The sequence below is a fragment of the Cervus elaphus genome, chromosome 18, assembly GCF_910594005.1.
Source record: "Cervus elaphus chromosome 18, mCerEla1.1, whole genome shotgun sequence".
NCBI lineage: Eukaryota > Metazoa > Chordata > Mammalia > Artiodactyla > Cervidae > Cervus > Cervus elaphus.
Window position 1 is genome coordinate 98,464,732 of NC_057832.1, and position 19,084 is coordinate 98,483,815.

Below are 19,084 nucleotides of genomic sequence, written 5' to 3' on the forward strand. Positions count from 1 at the left end.
TTTTGGGGAAATCTAATTCAGACATCAAAATGTGACAGTAGTTCGTGGCCTGTCACAGGTGACCACCATCGATGATAAATATCTGCAACATCAATGATTGAAACAGAAAGAAAACGCAGTCTGCTTTGGTTAGTGAGCACCCATATTGTATACAGTGCTGTCCTTGAGTACACAGGCATGTGAAAGGGGAGATTTTGTCCTCAAGAATCTTGCAGGCTACTTTGTAGAATGAAAGATGACTGAGATTTTGAGCATGGGTAAATGTGTCTGTGATAATAATGATACAATAATAAGAGCTGAAATGTATTGAACCTTCCCATATGTCAGGCATGGTACTAAATATTTGCCATAATAATCTCCCCTAATTCCGCCAACAGCCATGTGAAGTAGGTTTTACAAATAGGACAACTGAGGCTTTGAGTGGGCTCAGTCACTGGGCCATGGTCACAGATCTAATAAATGATAGCTAGGATGTGAATCCAGGTCTGTCTGGCTTCAGATACCTAATATTTCATCAAGATTCTGTTTTTTTTCTGTCTCCCATTCTGAATGAAATACTGATGGTACTGTTGTCCCAAATATAGCCAGCGGACAGAGGGGAAAGCTTATTTGAAGAGGAAAATGACACCAAGTTAACACTTTTGAATTGGATGCGCAAGTCAGATAGTAAAGAGAAAATGTCTAGGCATCAGCCAGAACGGCTCTCAGGAGGCAGAATGGCTGGGGATATCAGTGTAATTTAGGTGAGAGAGCCATTTGTGTAAGTGATGGTTGAAGCGGCGAGACTATAGGCCCTTACAGAGCGAGGAGTCCAAGACAAGGATTCATCCCACATCTTGGTGGAGTGGGGGGTGTTTCCCGAATATCTTACTTGGAACTCCCCTGGTGATCTTAATAATTCCCAGACCCTGTGACCAAGATCCCCTTCTCCGCTGTTGCTGCCCTGATAGTGGTCATTTTTCCTACCTTAGGTGAACCAAACACCTCCCCTCCTGCCACTTCTCAGTCCTACCTCATGTCATGCATTATCATCTAGCACCTATCTGGCTATCACAAATTCTTCCTTTCTCCTGACACAGGTATCGAATGCCCCAGAGGAGCCCGGAACCTCCCAGGCTTGGTGCAGGAAGGGGAGCCATTCAGTGAGGAGGCAACACTTTTCACCAAGGAGCTGGTGCTGCAGCGAGAGGTAGAACATCTTCCAGTTGCTTCTTGGATGAGGAGGGCGGAGGGAGCGGGGCTCACTCAGTCTGGTGTTTTCCTTCAGTGTCGGAGATCCGTCTGCCCCTTTCTCTGGCGCTCCGCCTTCCATGTCCATGATCCACTCCGTGTCTGCCCACATCCTGTTCCTGGAGCCCTGCTTCATTGACCAGCCACCCGCCAATTGCTCCTCACCCTGGGTGTCCTGGGATGCAGGGTGAACGCCGGCCTGCCCAGCCAGGATGCTGAGGCAGTGAGCTTTCAGCTCTGCGGTCTCCTCCTTGGTGAATCAGCCTAGAGCTGCCTGCCTCCAGCTGGATTTAGAAGCTTGACTAACCCTGTCAGGGGCCAATTTTCTTTGAACATTTATTTGTATCTTTGAGTAATTGCATTTTCTGTAGTGGGTTTTCTGACTTAATTTAATTGTATTTCTGTTTCTGCCTGTTGGGCTGGCTCTTGCAGGCAGGAGTGAGGCTGCTCAGCTGCCATGGTGCCCATCTACCTGCTAATTTCTATCAAGTCATAGTCAACAGATCCATCTTCTTTCCAGGAGTATGCCTGTCACTCATTCTGCTAGGGGGGCACAAAAAAGGAACAGTGGGGAGTGTGCTGGACTCAGGCTTAGGGTTTTAGATCTGCCTTTTTCCTTTTTTTTTTTTTTTTTCCTAAGCAATCAAATCCACAGGATACCTCCTGCTTTAATGCAATATCATATTTCATAACAGTGAAAAAGATTATGGGGATCTTAGAGGTTATCTTGCTCATGGATCTTTGTAGATTCCTGGGAGCAGTAGTGTGGGCTTCTTTGGGATGTTAAGTGCTACAAATTTCTGTTTATAAGCTTTCACATCTCTCATTTTGATTTGAAATGTCAGTGAATATATTAAGGGGGGGAGGTGCTTAACCTCCTTAATTGTCTCATCAGTATCACATTGCCCTCTATTTCATGTGTGGTCAGATGCATTTGTTCGTGAAGAAGCAGTCCTTATGTTGGTATGCAAGGTGTCTTTCCCCGCTGTTTTGCAACTGCACAGCGCAGGCTGAATTGTTATCAATTAAAGCTACCCCACCCCCCACATGCCAGAGAAGTGTTCCCAGAATCCAAACACTCCTGTTGTCAGTAGCTGTTGACATTTTTGACCCTATAGGAATTGAGTTAAAGGGGCGGATATTTTAGAATTTCCCTCCTGCAATATCCCATTTGAATAAAGAATTGCAGAACTGTTTCACGTTGGAATAAGCAGGTGAGTCTACTCAAGGTCATGACTTGAAGACTTCACATAGGGAGCAGGAACAAAGGTTGGTTGGTTGGTTATGCTTTGGATGGGGGAGGAAATCCGCTCACTGGGCTGCCTGAGACATTTATTGGTAACATCCTCATCACTTACTCTCTTAGTCACATTTCTGTTCATTTCTCACCAGTATCCTCTTCCTGTTGTTTCACGTCTTCTAAAGCTGCTTTCCCTTTTCTTTTTCAATCCTTGTTTCCCCAGCCATTTTTCTTCTTGATCATGTTTCTGGCCCACTGGTGATATCCAAAAGCACAAGGGGGTCAAAGAGAATACTGACCACTGAAAGGAGTGAGTGGCCCAAAGCTCTTTTACTGTCTCATGGTTATTATGATCTTACCTTTGTCTGTGTACTTGCTGATATTTGATTGTTGAAAAAGCTAAAGCTTCTTCCCCATCCTCTTTGGTGCCCCTGGCACATAAGTGAGTTTGCAGATCCTTAGTCTTATCCATGGTTGATATTGATCTTTCTTAGTCGGAGTGTCCCAATCTTTCATACCTGTAAGTTGGGGATTCTTGATAGAGAAACATGAAGCCTTTCCACATTTTCTTAGCTGCTTGGATGATTGTTGGGCTGATGGGTTTGAAAGGTCTTTATCCAGAGGAAAGACAAGTATGGCCTAAACGGAGGATAACTTGGGATCCTGACTAAAGGAACCAGTTATAGCCAATTCTGGGCAGTTTCCTTCATAGTACATGAAAACTCCTTTCTGAATGGCATAGGAATGAAGAGGGGGGTTTGTTTTGTTATAGGCTTGTTCACTAACTTTTGACTGTATAGTATCCTCATTTTTATTTCAGGAGTTGTCCTGGGGAGTGCTTCTCTTTGCCATCTTCCCTCTACCCCACAAGAATGTAGAAAAGCCCGACAGATTGGTCCTCAAGTGTAGAGATCCTTCCCACCCTTAGGAGAAGGGCCATGTGGTTGCCTGGGTGGCTGAGCATGGGACCACAGATGCGTACCACATGTAACTCTCACCTTCAGGGCAGTGTCCACTGAAGACTTCGTTCCAGCAACTCTTCAGGGGCCAAACGCTGCTGTGATGGCCGCAGCTGAATGGGTTTTCTTTCCTTGTACCTGTTCCCTTGGTAATCACATTTAGCTCAGTAAAACAGGTGTGGTGATGTGATTGTCCTTGACCCTGCCACATCCCCCTCTTTTTATATATATATATATATGTGTGTGTATGTGTGTATATATATATATATATATATGTTTTATTATCTTATTTTGGGCCAGGAGTTCTCCAGCCCCTGCCTACCTTCCCCAGTCACTACAAATCTGATCTCGGAAAGGAGCAGCACTCGGGTCTTTCGTTGATTTCACAGCACCTCCTGGGGCCCATGTGTGACCCCACAGAGGGAGGCATGGCCATCGAGCTGGACTCAGGAATCCAGAGACTGCCTTGAGAAGGATGTGAAGTAGCGGAGGGGCTGTGTAATAAACACCCGGGTAGGGAGCAGACAGAAAGCTCAAGTGTGGGGCACCTGGCCCTGAAAAGTGTCTCCTTGTTTATGAGGTGCACTGTCTTAGCTTTGGGTCAATGGGGCAGGAAGTGCTGCCTGTCTCTTTCCCAGTTTCGGGTGGAGACAGACTTGCAGCTTTTGCATCCCATATCCTCTTGTGGAGCCTGCTCTGTCACACGCAAGACCCCTCTCATTTCAGCCAGCCCCCATTATCTTGAGACCTGAGCTCCCTGCTTTGCCAAAGTGTGTTTTTACAGTCACACACGTGAGGAGAGTGCCTGGCATTTTTGGCCGTCACGCAGCTCTTTTCCTGAGTGTCTTCCTGCCACTTCTCATTGCCTTTCTGCTTTTTTTCCACCTTTCTTCATGGCCCTTCTCCTCAGCCATTGGCTCCTCTTGGCACTTGTTCCCTTCCCTGAGTCGGGACCCTGGCAGGACTGTTCAGGTCAATGGTCTGGGTATCCTGGTGGTGCTGCCAGCTTCAGGGTATTAACTATAGGCTAGACACCACATTGTTACCAGGTTCTCTTTGTAACCTGGAAGGCCACAGCGGCCCAGGAACTCTCAAAGGACTTCAGCTTTTCTTCCCAGCCTCGCTCATTTGGTGTAGAGCAAGGGTGGGCAAGCCCGGCCCACTGCCAGTTTTGTAAATAAAGCTTTATTGAAACACAGCCACACTAACCTTTTTACATACTGTCTATGGGTCCTTGCATGTTATAACAGCAAGGTTGAGTGGTTCCAACAGGATATATGGTCCACAAAGCCTAGAATATTCACTATCTGTCTTTTTATCAAAAATGTTTGCTGACTGTACTACACAGGTTTTGCTGGGTTGGGTTTAAATGGCTGGGTATAGCCCTGAAAATGGATTTGTTCTCATGTCCCCTGCCTTTGAGGCTGGACCACTTCTGGATCACACAACATGAGATCATTGTGTCCCACTGGACAGCATGTGCGTGGTGACACCCCCTTTGCCAGGCACCCCCCGCCCCCCAAATACAGCTGCCTCTTTCAGGCAATTCCCTGCCACATTGCCAAGGACAGGAAGATCCGGTGTAATTTCCCAGATGGAGAATTGTGCCCGTTGCTAGCATCTTCCCAAAAGTAGTGGTGAGAGAGAGCATTAGATAACCAACCAGCTTAAAAGTGCAAACTCCGAGTTTTTCACACTCCAGTTATCATGTGGTCCTGGGTAAGTGATTCTTTTCTGCCTTGGCATTGCTGTCTAAAACATTGATCCAGCGATCCCAGGTCATCCTCTTCTTTCTGAAGCCCTTCCTGGGAGTTCAACAGTCGTTGGGGAATCTCTCCACACCTTTGTGTCAGAAGGCCAGCTAGCTAGCCCTCGCTCACTGCACTGTTAGAGAGGGAACCAGAAGGTATTATTAAAAGAGACCAGCAGCACAGTTGAACCCTCTTCGCAGTTCCCGGCTGTAGGAAGGCAGTTCCCGGGGGGATGGGGGCATCATTTCCAAGGCCTTTCTGAATGACCCCTTTGTCCTGAGCTCTCCGAAATTGCCCTTTGCTGCTGCCTGGAAAATGACATCTTCATGCTGGAGAGTGAGCCGAAAGCTCCGGCTGCTGCCCTGACCTATTTCCCTTCTTCCTGCCGGCATCCACAGGGAGACTGTCCCCCTGGGGAGCTCATTCTGCAGTGGCCTGGGCTCAGTCCTGGATTCCCTCCCTCCCACTACCCCTGCTTTTTAAAAAAAAAAAAAAAACAAAAAACAAAAATACACAGAAGCATCGCAAGCAACTGTTGCTGTTTGAAGAGCAAGTATTTATGTTTTAGAAAAATGTGGGCTCAGCATTGAATATTGGTGTCTTATTTACAGAGGGGTTTGTCTGGGAAAGAATACTTAATTAAAAGGAAAGTGGTTCCTTCTCCTTTGTTTTAGCACCAAATGTACTGCGTCAGATCAGAAAAAGGTAAACCGGTCTAAGCAGTTCACCGCTGATGAAAATAGTGTCTTCCCTCATGCCCTGTCTTTCCCCCAGAGCTCTTGGTACCTGCCCTCTCGTCCTTCCTTTCCCGTCTGTCCATGCAGGCCCCTTCCCTGTCCAGGAGACAAATGTGAGGAGGAACAGTAGCACATTACTTGTCTGGATCAGAGCAGTGAGGGTGGTTCAAGCCACGGGAGTCCACCGGGTGGAGGACACCCACTGCTCTCCAGCTCTCACAGCGCCTTGCCCCTTGGTAGCCCTCGCTGAGCTGGAAAGAATAACCTGCTGGAAAAACAAGCCAGCCTTCCGGCAATGTTGCACTTATTTAGACAAAGACACCCTATTCTAGATTATCTTTACCACTGCCCAGGAAAGAGCAAAGACAGCAAGGCCAGCTTCCTAAACACCTCTGTTATCCCCCAAGGCATTAAAGGATGATTGAAGGGTTGAGTCTTTTTCTCACCTCCCCCACATATTCTCGACAGTTCATCACCCACCAGGGGTCTTTCCCTTTTTTTTTTTTTTTCCAATTAATTTAAGGCTATTTTCTTTGATAGGGGCTCAAGTAAAGATTTTCTGTCTTAATAGTGATCAATTTTGTATAGCATTTTCTAATGTAAAAGTGCTTTCTTATATAATACTTTGTTTTACTCTCACAGCAAACCTATAAGAAAAATATTATCCCCAGATTTACAATTCTAGAAACTGAGATGCAGAGTGAACTGCCTCTGTTCACAGAGCTTATTGTAGGACAAATACCAAAATTCAAATGCCTGCATTCCCAAATGAGTGTTTTTTCTCCCCAGAATTTGCCAGTTTTGCTATTGTAAGGTGGTTATTCTTTTTAGCTATGTTGTATATTCCTCAGCCTTCAAATATCTGGAACTAATAAATTTGTAAAGGATCTACCTGGAGGTCCAACACTGGTTGAGTGGTCAGAGTCTCTGAGTCTGACTCTAGGGGCTCACAACTGCAGAGGAGCCATGCCTTCCCGAATTACTGACTCTCCTCTTGTCATAGTTCTTACATCACTTATCTACTTGATTCCTGCTTCATCCTTTGTTTGGCCTTAGTGGGCCTTAATTTTTGTATAATTTCTCACTGACCTGCCTTGCTTCATATTAGTTTGATCATGTATGTCCATATTTCTGTTTTTAACCTTTCTCAAAAGATGCATCGTTTATAAATATGTAACTCCCCATTGCCTCTGGGATGAAGGTTAATCTCCTTGGTTTACATGTATCTGTGATAACCTCTGAACTTCAGGTATCTCCACTATTCGTTTCATAATCTGCACCTCATCACAACTGACATTATAATTCACAATTCCCCATACGTAACATTTCATTCCATATCTCCCATCCGTGAGGTCAACTTAAGCTCTCCACCCAGTGTATCAATCACCCCCTTCTCTTGCTCTCTTATTCCCATCTCTCCGTCCAGATATACCCTCTTCTCTCTCTTTAGCGCTTCCTGGATCTCTCAGGCTGGGCAGATGGCTTTCCTTCAGTCCCCAGAGTGCTGTGTCCATATAGACATATGTCACGTACTGGCCAGTGATGTTGAAGTGATCTGTCTATGTTGGCCTCCCCACTAGATTGTTAGCTCCTCAAGGACAAGGAGCATGCTTTCTGCCTTTGTGTTCTTTGTATCTTGCCTCATGTGTAAGAGAATCTCAACTGATAAATGTTCATGAAATCAACTCATTGATTCCCTGTGACCTAGTTCTAGAGACTGGGAAGAAGGCCTGTTCTTGTCTGTTCTGGTTCTTCAGGAAAGCTAAGCTTAACATTTGTGGGGTGGAAAGGAAGTCTTTGGAGTATTGAGGTTGGACATACAGCTGCTAATTTAAGATCTTCTCATAGAAAAAGTCCATTACTCAGGCCTGACTGTGTGCTTTCTAGGGGACTCTGACCTCCTTTGGTCTCCCCGTCTTACAGATGGGGTAATGAGATAATGGTATTTGAGCGGTTTTTTGTTTGTTTTGTTTTTAATTCCAGTGTTCAAATAGAAAGCATTTGTCCTTCCCCATGATCCTAATAGATGCTGCTTGTCTCTTTCCCTCTCTGGTGGTTTCCATACTCTGCTTTTGTTGATCTAACTGAGGTGAAGGGTTTATTTTGAAGTTCAAATTTCTGTTCAGGGATAGGCTACAAGCACCATGTGAATACCAGGCTGCCCACTTACAGCCCCTTCATTTATGGGCTCCTGACTCTTGCCAAGTTATCTCTAAAAGCTCTAGGAGGAGGGCCCTCAATTCCCGTTCTAGTCCCATTCAATGAAAATGGCATCAAAAATCAAAGAGGTGAGGCTAAATATAATGAAGAACGTCACATTGCCCTTTTCTCCCTCCTCCCCCTGGCTACTGGTCTCCACACCCACCCCCAACGCCCCGTTGGCTTTTAAACTCCTTGGGAGCCAGTCACCAGTTGCCTTCCCCAAGCAAACTCAGCAGCATGCGCTGATGGGAGCCAGCAGTGTGCTGGCTCCAGTGGGATTCCTCTCAGCAAAGCTGCTGGCTCAGCTGGCTGTTGTCTGTTTCCCTGTTCTTCTGCCTGGAACTTTCATAGCTAGTCAAGCATAGAATTGCATCCATTCTTCTGAAATAGCTGCTGGGCCTAATTCTTCATTGGCTTGGCCAAGATCCTATTACCTGTAATTATGTCACACAGCCCGACTGGTATAGGTTTGATAGGCCTCACTGCCCTCCAGAGACTAGTGTTTGCATCCCGGGCTGGATGTTGGGATTTGGGGGCAGAATAAAAGGTCTGCAAGAGATGCGGCCTCCTTATAGCCTCTATGTGGGATATATATATGTATATTGTGGGAAGGTCTCAAGGATGCCATTCTGTCTCAGGGGAGAAAATCCTTTTCAGCAGAGAGACTCTTCCTTTCCCTGGGTAACAGGTCCTTACTATGGTGAACTCTTCCTTGATAAACTTCTGTGTTTTTTCTGCCACTTTAGTTTGGTTTTTCTTAATATTCCTTCCAGCACAAGAAAATTAAAGGTGTAGACCTAACAAATTGTTTCCTCCATAGGTAGATGCCTTGACAATGCTAGGGCAGTCCCTGGCACTGGTTTTTCCTTTCCATCTTTAGTCAAACCCACATCAGTCCCAGAGTAAAGATGTGAAAGGCTCAAACATGACTTCCCCTTGCATCTTTCTGCTGCAATAGTCCATAGTCCTTACTTTGAACCTTATCTGAATTGAGGCTTGGAAGTGAGTTATAGTGAGCAGTGATTGCCACTGGAGAATGCATTTACTGGTTCGCTAACAGATTATCACTACAAACGTAAGGTCGTGAAAATCCTTCAAACAGCCTTGCTAAGCAGAACCCCTGCCACCTATGGTATTCGATACTATCTGCCTGCCTGACATAAAATGATGTTCTTTATGAGCCATCCCTGTGGAAGACGGCTATTGCCAGGCACGTTCAGCCTCCTGGTCTGCTTTCTGTAGAACTATGGATAGCCTCTGGCCTGGAACAAATGGAGAATTGCTATCAGGAGGTAAGAGACTGCTGGACTCCTCAGAGGTAAAAGTGCCGGGTGAGCTGAGTGACATTTATTTTAATTTAGATTTCTCTTACCTCTTCAATCATCCTGGGGGTTCACTACTTCTAAGCTTTGGTTACAATTCTCTTTTAAAAAAAAAAAAAAAGGTGGCATGGGGTGGGGGGGGAGTAACATTCTTAATGACAAAGGGCTAAAGAAAAGGGACTTGGAATTAGCATTTTTCAGGTGAAATCCCTTCTTATGAAGTCTGTCCACTTCTTTCTGGAAGCCTCATTTGGGAAATAGTTCTATTTCATTCATATCTCTTGACTAGCACATTGTGTTCACTTTCCACACAAGAGATGGCCTCGTGCAGACTTGCCCCGTCTGTTTCCAGAAGAACTTCACCTCAGACCCTGACACCTTGGCCCACGCCCATGTAGACCTGAGTGTGAGCCTTCAAAGCCGGCATGTTCGAGAGGAAGCAGCTTCTCTTCCTCTCCAGCAAATGTGGGTTGCATTTGATCTCCAGGTAGTATTAGTACTAACTTTCTAGCATTTCTCATGCGACTCCCCCCAGGGCATAGCCCTGACCGCTCTGGTGGATGAACCAACCTCAACACCACCCTCTTCTTGCCTTTAGCACGCCCACTCCCTGTGTCTATTGCCAAGGACTGGACGAGATCCCACGGGTTCCAAACCTGACTTCAGTGATGAACTTCCCACTTGCTGCTCCACCCGTGACCGTTTCTGGTCAGCTGAACTTAAATGGATTTTGAAAATGAAAGTGACCAATGGTCTGTTATGAAATGCGGTGGTGCATGAAATAAGATTATGAGCAAGCTTGAGAATTAACAGCAGAGATCCCCTAACCTGGTCTGAACAGCATGTCTCACATATTCAGCAAGGATAAGCTCATTCTTTAGACCCATCTCTTGAACACTGAAGGACATCTTTCCCTTCCTGACCACTTAACAAAGACTGTTAGTAACATGTGCAGAGTCAGACCTCAGTGCTCATTTCAGCTTCACCATTTATTGTGTGACCTTGGACATGATCCTTAGCCTCTCTAAAACCTGGGCAATCTCAGCAAGTAATAGAATTCAGTATTCAATAGAATTCTGGAACCCCAACGGTGTTCCTGGGGTTGTGCAGTGCAGCCATCCTACTAAACCTAAGCCCTTACTTATAACAAGGGTACCTCTCTGTAGGGTTACCATGGATATAATGGATATTTGCAGTGTGCCCAGCACTGGTACCCTGGTAGATAGGAGATTCTCAGTGAGCAAAAGCTCACAACATCTTTTATATTGCTCACAAGAATTCTTACCGAGTTGAGCTAAATCTAGGATTGGAACCTCACTGAGGACAAACCGCCATAGCCAAGGCAGGCAGGATGGACTGGACACAGGCCTGTGTGTTGGGAGCATTTAAGTAGAATCAGGGGTCAGCCAGTCTCTTTTTCTATAAAGAAGAGAAGAGTCTGGGTCTCTTTGCTACTGCTCCCACATCCTCCTGCACATTAGAACAACTTCTTCCAGGCAGCGTTGCGTGCAGTGGAAACACTAATGCTCAGAAGTCCTAAACCTGCAAACAGAGCCTCTTCTCAACTTGACTGTGGACCAAAGATAAGCCACCTGTCACCAGTGGGGGAAGCTAGGACTCCACATATGTCATATGGACATCTAAGAAGGAGTGGCTTGAGGAACTGTGCCATGCACCCCGACTGCCATGGGGTATTTGGAGAGTGATCTGCCATGCTTTCTCTGTTTACACTGGATTCTGACCTTACTCATTTCCCAGTGTCACTGGGACTCGAAAATGAGGGCTACCAGGATGACTTATTTAGAGCCTGGCTTGTCCATGCTTCCTTATGCTCTGATGTAGCGATGGTCTTTTTTGTCTCCACACCACCTTACCATGACCATAGTCATCTGACTGCCATGAGTTTATCTTTGATCTGGGTAAAGTTGGAAGGCTAGAGGAGGGTGGAGTGCCAGGCAGGAGCTGTGAAGAAAGATCCAGGCGTTATCCAGGATTGAAAGGGACAAGAAAAGGACCCACGACAAGTCCTTTGGGACATTAAGTGCACCAAGAACAAAAGCTGTCCATTGAACCAGGAATGAGAAGTGAATGTGAAGCTGCACAGTGAAACTGTCATTTTTCATTCCAGGTTAGCCTAATGCCTTCCCCTTCTCCCTCTCCCTTCTCTTGATGCAGTGGATTTCCTTGTAACGATCACCAGAAAAGGATCTTGGCACTGAACGTATACCTAGAGGTGGAAGATCATGCAAATAAGACCAGCAGGTCCGTCCTTCCCTGCCAGAGCCTTCCATAGGCCACTGCACTTCAGAACCTCTCCAGTGCTTGCAGCGCTGGGCGGCCGTTGCTGCTCCAGTTAAATCAATCTAAAACTACTGACCCAGGGTTTTTATGGCAGTACTGCAACCTTACATGAGGAGATGCAACACATAGTCCATTACCACTGATTGGATATGGATTTTTGGCCTGGCCAGTTGCCACTTGGTAATTTTAGAATAGGGTCACTTTCGGAGTTGGAAGATGCCTTGTAGAAGGATACTGGTGTTTGCTAAATAGTTGTTTCTTATCTTCATGCCCTCTTACAGCTCCTGCGGGTGGGGCCAGCGGTCTCTCTTGTCTGCCCGGAAGAGTTGGCCAGGGCTCATCCTTCATCGGCTTACAGGGCTGCAGACGTGGCCGTTTGTAAACGCCCAGGGTGCACTTAACCACCTCCTCCTCCTAATCTCAGCACTTCTACTCTAAACACATCAGCAGCTTTGTAACTTGCATTCTGTTTCGCTCTACGTTGTGGGCCTTCAGGTATTTGTGGGAGGAAGGTGGGGAGACTGGCGAACTGTGTTGTCGTTGATTTCGGAATTATACAATCACAGCCTGAGTCACTGTCCCTGGGGACTCCTGCCAAGCGCTCCCGGCAGGGCTCTCGCTGCTTTCACACGTGGCTTTTTATGGTTGGGTTCTGCTTTGTGTCTGCCATGTGACTGCCTGCCAGCCTTGGTTTTTACTGTCTGCACAATGGGAACACTTAATCCTGTTCCACCTGGAGAATGCTGAAAGGCATGGGGTGGGGTTCCTGGGGAGCCCCCAGTTATTCCCATGTATGTAGAAAAGGGTTGCCAGGCCCCCAGTGACATAATTACCCACAAGCTGAGGGCACTCTGTGACCTGGAGAGGGACCTATGATCATACAGTTTTTTCCCTCATCTGCCTCTGAACAGTTAGACCCAGTGGATTAAAGAAGAGAACTGTTGTTCCTGACCCTGAGGTCTAAATATCTTTGACCTCATTGAGCCAACCTTGGGTAGAATTTCCCTTTTCCCTCTGCCATGCTATCTGTCTGTTACATTGCCCCTTTCTTGACATGACTTTGGTTCCAGTAAGCACTGCTTCCTAAACAGCAGCTGTCCCCAAGTACTAAAGTGTTCTCAGTCTTCCTTAAAGCCAACTAGTTGGTCCAAATCCTGAGAATCAGACAGTCCGTGTGTGTCTTCCTGTTATGGGTTGATATGCCTGTCTGTGATACCAGCATGCCCTGTTTTCTGCTTCACGGGGGAAGACTATTCACATATAAATAACATCGTCAAGCCTGTCTGCACACAATCCCAGGATCCAGATCTAGCTTCTCACCTTCTGATCTTTTTGACATGTCTTTCAGCCCAGAGTGTTTCAAAGGTCAGGCTTGAACCCCAGAAGCCATCCTTTTTGTCATTATCAAGTATGATAACATATGTAACATTATGTAACATGCAGACTAGTTTCAACTTTATCTGCTGCCTGTTTAGTTTTGTTTTGCCAGTTGACCCAGAGGTGGGGTTAGTACAGTGAAGCCAGAGTTTATTCTCGAAGCGTGAGACCTTGGGATCCGCAGTACCTCTCAACCTACAGACTTGAGACCTCCTGTCAGGAGGAGCCATGTGGCTTCCTGTGCCCTGATGAGGCCTACCAAACATGTGAGGTGTAGACGGAGCCCCAAGGCCACTCTTCATGGCAGCAGTGCTGGGGTGAGGAGGGGCCTTGTTGACACGTTTGCATGTGTCCTGAGCATCCATAATACCCCTTGACAGGAAGACCACCTCCAGGGAGGCCCTGCATTCTCCCGCTGCCCAGACTTCTTCCATCTGTCCTTCTTCTCTCTCTCCTTCACCCTCCCCCTGGTGTTTCTGTAATTTGTACAGTATCGTTGAGAGGTATTGAAAAGATCAATAGCAATTCACCTTTTCCTTTATTGATTAAGGTGGCGGCAAGGAAAAATGGCAGGCAGTCCCAATTCATTTATCATGAGCAATCTTTCCTTCCAAGCCACCAGTGACCTCTTCTTCTGCCTGTTACTTTGCTGGTCTACAACTAGGGCCACTCTTGTTTCTGGACTGCTGGAACAGGAATGAGAGAACCACTGGACTCGGCTCCTGTAACCAAAGCTGGGTGGGGATGGAGACTGGCTTTGAGGGGTTGGACTCTGAGCGAGAACAACGTGGCAACAGCTGATGGACGTTGCTGCCTCACCTAGCAGTTTCCTCCCCTTGTTCTTCCAAAGGTCAGAGTCTGCCTTGATTATCCGTTTTTCAACAGAGTGTAAAATGAGTACATGGAGTAAAAGACTGCCAACTGGCTGTTTCTGCTGTAGAGGCAAAAGTCGGTCCTTCCATCTGTGAGCCTTCGGGTCATAACTTGGACTCAGCTTGGGGGAACTAGGCTGGTGGGGAGTGGGGGAGGAAGGGTTCTTAAGTTTAGGACGGCTGTTTCCACCCCGGGTAAAGCACAGAGACAGCTCTCACCAGCTTCTTTCTGTAGTGTGTTATTCTGTTCTTCTTCAGCGGAAACACCTACCTCACTTGGGGAAGGTGATGGAGACCACCCTACTCAACCCCCAAGTACTTATGACATCACCCACCTGGAGGGATGCCCCAGGGTCTTTAAATCCTTTAAGAGGGAGGCTGGCCCTGACTCCAGAGGCAGCGCTTGGCTCACCCAGCATCTTTTCCCCTTCTGTGTGGTGGTTGGAATTTTGTTGATTCTCCACCGCATACCCTTACACAGAATCATCTGTTGTCCACCATGCCTTGCACAGTCATTAAGCCCTCTCAGCCCCTCTGCAGCATGAGCTAGTTCCAGGACGTCCAGTCTGTAGAGTTTGGGCCACCAAGTGTTTGGAGCTGCCCCTACTCTGTGACCTGCACCACCCAGCAGAGGGATCCACTTACCTGGACGGGCCCTTCGTGGGCAGTGTGAAGCCATTGTCGCCGTCAGACAACTCTCACTCTTTCGTGTCAGCCAGAGCACGGGGCCAGGCTTCTGCAGAGGAGCATTGCCGCCACGGTCGCACATCCTGAGTGCCTGCCCAGTGAGTTAAAGTCACTATTTGGGAGCCCCTCGCCCAGCGAGGAGATTTTGCTAGAAACCCAGTGCTGCTGTGTCTGTGTCAGGTGCCAGACCCAGAGAAGGCAGCCAGCTCTCCATGAAGCTGGTTAATGACAGGCGAAACTGCTGCAGGACGATTGTTCTTTTCCTGTGGATCATTAATAAACCGCCCTGGCCTGTACAGACAATTCCATCACCTTCCTTGGCTTCATCAGACAGGTCTCCCTTTCCGTCTAAAGCTTTCACAACGGCTGGGGAGGAGCAGAGGAGGGGAAAGACCTTCCACTTAATGCACGTGTTTTTCTCCTAAGCTGGAAAATGGCCCCCTGCTTTCAGATGGTCTTGGCAGCCATGTATGGAGGGTTCAAGACTTGCCATGGGTGGGAAGTGCTAGTGGCTCAGCTCCTAATATTTGCAGCAAACTACAGAACAGGCCCAATTTGGAGACAAGGCAGCGAGCGCAGCAGATGGCAAATAGTCCTGCTCCACTGGGGCCCGAGATGGGCACCATCTTCTCACTTCAGCCAAGGCAGCCTCATTCCTGCTCTGCCAGAGTACCGAAAGCATTTCTGGTTTTTTAGAAACTTCTTTTTTAGGCAAAGATGGAAGAAGGCAGAGCAAACAAAATATGGGAAACTCAATCTAGTTAAAAACATTTCCCTGTCAAACAACCTAAAATAGAACTTTTCCTTTGTTAGTTAGGAATAATTTAGAATAGAAATCTACATTTCTCCATAGAGCATTGAGTGCAAAAATAAAAAATGGATTATAAATAGAAATAAGCATGACCCATTCCGCTTCCAAGGACTTGAGCATACAGCATTCAGAATACTGAATTAGAGCATTTTATAGCTATGAGGCCTAGACATTACATTGTCCAATCCATAGGCTTCACAGTAGTTGAGAACTGAGGCCGGAAGAAGGTGATCACTTGGGCACATTCACACAGTAATTCATAGACCTGCTTTCTCCACGCTGTGATCACATTGCTCTCACCTGCACTTCTACAGTGCCTCCCAGACCACCTGTCCATCCCCTTGCAGTACAGGTAACCTTGGAGACTATGACATTGGCGGCCTATAAAAGGGAGTTAGTTGCATGTGACAGGTAGACAGAAGAGGTAAACCTGTGTGTTGTCTACACTCCATTATTTTAGTGAGAAAGGAACAAGGAGCTAAGTCAGGAGGAAGTCTTCCAGAGCCTCTGTGTTCTGTAAAGAAGACTCTCAGTAGACAGGGGTGCCCAGAGAGCGGCACACAGGAGGGGAAGGCCTGCCAGCAAGGGAAGAGGCCAGGTACCGGACCCACCTGGAATTTTCCATCGCTTATCCTGACACGTGAATCATAGAAAAGCTATTTTCTTGCCAAAAACTATGCTTCAGAAGAGCCCAAAATTAATTGGTTTGTTTACTAAGGTGATGGTTGGGGGTCAGATTTCCTAGCTGGATTGCCCTCGGGCTCCTTGGGGAACTAGGATTGCCCCTCAAGCTTGAGCTCTGTGTTCTGGTCACATTCAGCCTGGGCACAGGGTAGTGCCTGGCTACTCTCCCAGCGTCCTGTGGTCTTAGACCTGCTCACTCTGTGCTCACAGGAGGCCGATCCAAAAGCCGTGTCCTGTCACCAGGGTCTGGGCTTCATCTCCACCTTATAGCTGAGGCCAGTGACCCATCTTGGTAGCAGCGATGTCTGTTCATCTTTCATGGGGTTGTCAAGTGGGGGAGGAACAAATTACATTTTCCGGCAATTTAATTAACTCTGATTTTTTTACCCCCTCTTCTTCCAAAGCACAGCTAAATGGAGCTAAACATATACACAAGGGCTATATTTAGTCCTAATGGTGTGGTAGCGTAGGGAAAGCACAAACACAGAGGTTTATCTGCTACCTAGTAAACACAGGGAAGTGTCAGGGCTGGAGGATTCAATAGTAATAATAAGCATTTATATGGTGCAATGACAACTTCGATACAGGGCATAATTTTCTGGGGATTGCTATTAATTGTGCTTCTGCCTGTGAACGGCCCCCTGGTGAGGGGCTTTGAACACCACGCAGAGTTAAGCTATATTAAACATCAATTAAAACAGTGTAAAATAGAGTCGGAATAAAATATGCAAAGGTCAGAGTGGCTGTAAAAATGCAGGGGGGAGAGGGGAGAAAGGGGTTAGGGCCCAGGGAGCCTCATACACTAGTAGGTTCATGCTACTAGTCGCGCTAAGCTTTCGAGTTTTCAGGTGTAGTAGGTTTGCCAGAGAGTGAATAATGGTACCTTCTGGCTTCCCCGACTTCACTTCTTCCCCAGAAAGGTGTCAGAACCTACTCATTGCAGCCAGTAAGAAATGAGAGGAGACAGCCATGCAATCCCCCAGCACTGTCCAGTAGAACTTTCTGTGAGTTTAGAACAGGTGCTTTCTGTCAGGTGTGACAGCCACTAGCCACTTCTGGGTATTGTATACTTGTGATGTACTTATTGCAACTGAGGCACAGGATCTTTAATGAAATTTAAATAGCCACATGTGGTTAGAGGCTGCCCATATTGGACAGTGCAAGACTTTAGGCCATTTTTGCCCATACTCTCATACACTCAGGAAATGTTCGATTTGCACTCGTCTTCCTGACCAATTTGTACCTTCTACACCTCTCACTGTTTGTTTCCATTTTTCTTTTCTTTTTTTTTTTTTTGACCCAGTCCTCCCATGCTTTTGACTTCAACTTCCAAATTCTCTCCTAAGGGTCAAACACAATGCCAAGAAATGTGACAGGAAAACATCACCTGCATTAAACCAGACACCATGGCCTTGGCCTTGCCCCCTTTTCTGCTTGACAGCCCAGAGTCAAGCTAATACCAGACGTTTCCCGCTGTCCCAAGCAGAGAAGAGGGGAGTGGCTTTGGATCTCTGGCTGGAGATCAGATCTACAACACTGTCACCATCCCCCACTGACCATCTGATACAGTTGCTGAATCTGACCCTTGAGTTTCCCAGAACCTGCAGGGATTGCAGAATCCCCACATCATCAAGGGAATACCACCTGAGGTCCCTGTGGCACCTGAACTGTGAAAATACCATTTCCCATAGCTCTTTCAACACTTGTTGAATGCTTAGAACGTGCCCACTCATTGCGATAGTGGAACAGAGCAACTAGACTTGTAATAAAAAATCCCAGGTTTAAGTCCCAGCTCCTCCATTTACTAAATCTGTGACCTTGACAAGAGCCACTATACCTCCCTGGGACTTTATCTTCCCCAATAAAAAAAGAGTCTGCTGGAGTGAGTGACCTGTAGGTGCTGGGAGGACCCAGAAGAAGAGGCCCTCATTGCCGTGAAGCCCTCCACCTCCACTCCGTTACCCCTTCGGGTGTTGAGCCTACATTTAAAGCACCCTTTTCCTGAGGCCAGCGAGAGAGGCCTTACCTGTGTCTGATTACCACTGACTCACACTGGGAGGTTGTCCAGCAGGACAGACACGCCCTGAGCCAAATTGGGTGGCATTCCCACCCACCACCCCCAACCCAAGTTGTTGTCGTACTCCTGTGCAGTTTAGGAGGTCAACGGCAGTCCCCGTGACTATGGGTTCACCTCAGAGATGGTGTTTTAGCCTGCTGCAGAAGGCGGCAAAAGTTTCTTGGCTTAAGCAGTAGGTCCACCAAAAAAAAAAGAGGTTTGGGAGTTGCTGATGTGTGCCGACCACCCTGGCCAGCTAGCTCGCCAGCCCCCTCCGCCCAGCAGTCACTAGTCACTGCTCCCGGGATTGTCCCCGGCCACCCAGAGCCCCTGTGGAGCTGCCAACACTGCATAGCTCACAAAGGGCCCTGTAGCATCTCTAATTGAGGAGCTGGTAAGCGGACGCCCTCAGTAGAGGTATTTTTAGCTGCAGTGATACAGCCTCATCTTTTTTCAGGATGTTTTGTTTAGGTTTTCTTCTTTTTTTTTTCCAATAAGTAAATTTGAAGATGTGGTCCCAATCCCCAGTGCCAGCACCCAAGAAGTTTTGGTGCACGCGCCTCACCACAGGCCTCATGACTCCTGTCTACAGTGAGGTGCTAAGGCTCAGAGTTTGCCCCGAATACCAGGCCGATGAGCCTGAGTGCACAGAGAGAGGAGAGCTAGAATATAGGAGGCGAATGCAGGCTGGCCTGGGGCTGAGGGCCCCTGGGCAGCTGGAACAGCTCTCCTCCCACCGTTGGTGGGCCTGGGGAACCCAGTGATGGGCCTCTCCGTTACGGCAGCCTTGCCCTGAACAAGCAGCTCCGCTCTGTGGCAAGCTGACTGCCGAATGCTTTTGTTTTCCTTCCCTTC

The 19,084-nt window shown here is 47.2% G+C and overlaps 1 protein-coding gene across 1 annotated transcript in view; it reads left to right on the forward strand.

Moving 5' to 3' along the window:
* Window positions 1–19,084, forward strand: part of SND1 (staphylococcal nuclease and tudor domain containing 1) — a 411,141-nt gene that overhangs the window by 311,338 nt on the left and 80,719 nt on the right. The window contains exon 16 of the mRNA XM_043873509.1: window positions 1,080–1,189. Coding sequence (XP_043729444.1) covers window positions 1,080–1,189 — 110 coding nt within the window. The remainder of the gene's footprint in view (window positions 1–1,079; window positions 1,190–19,084) is intronic.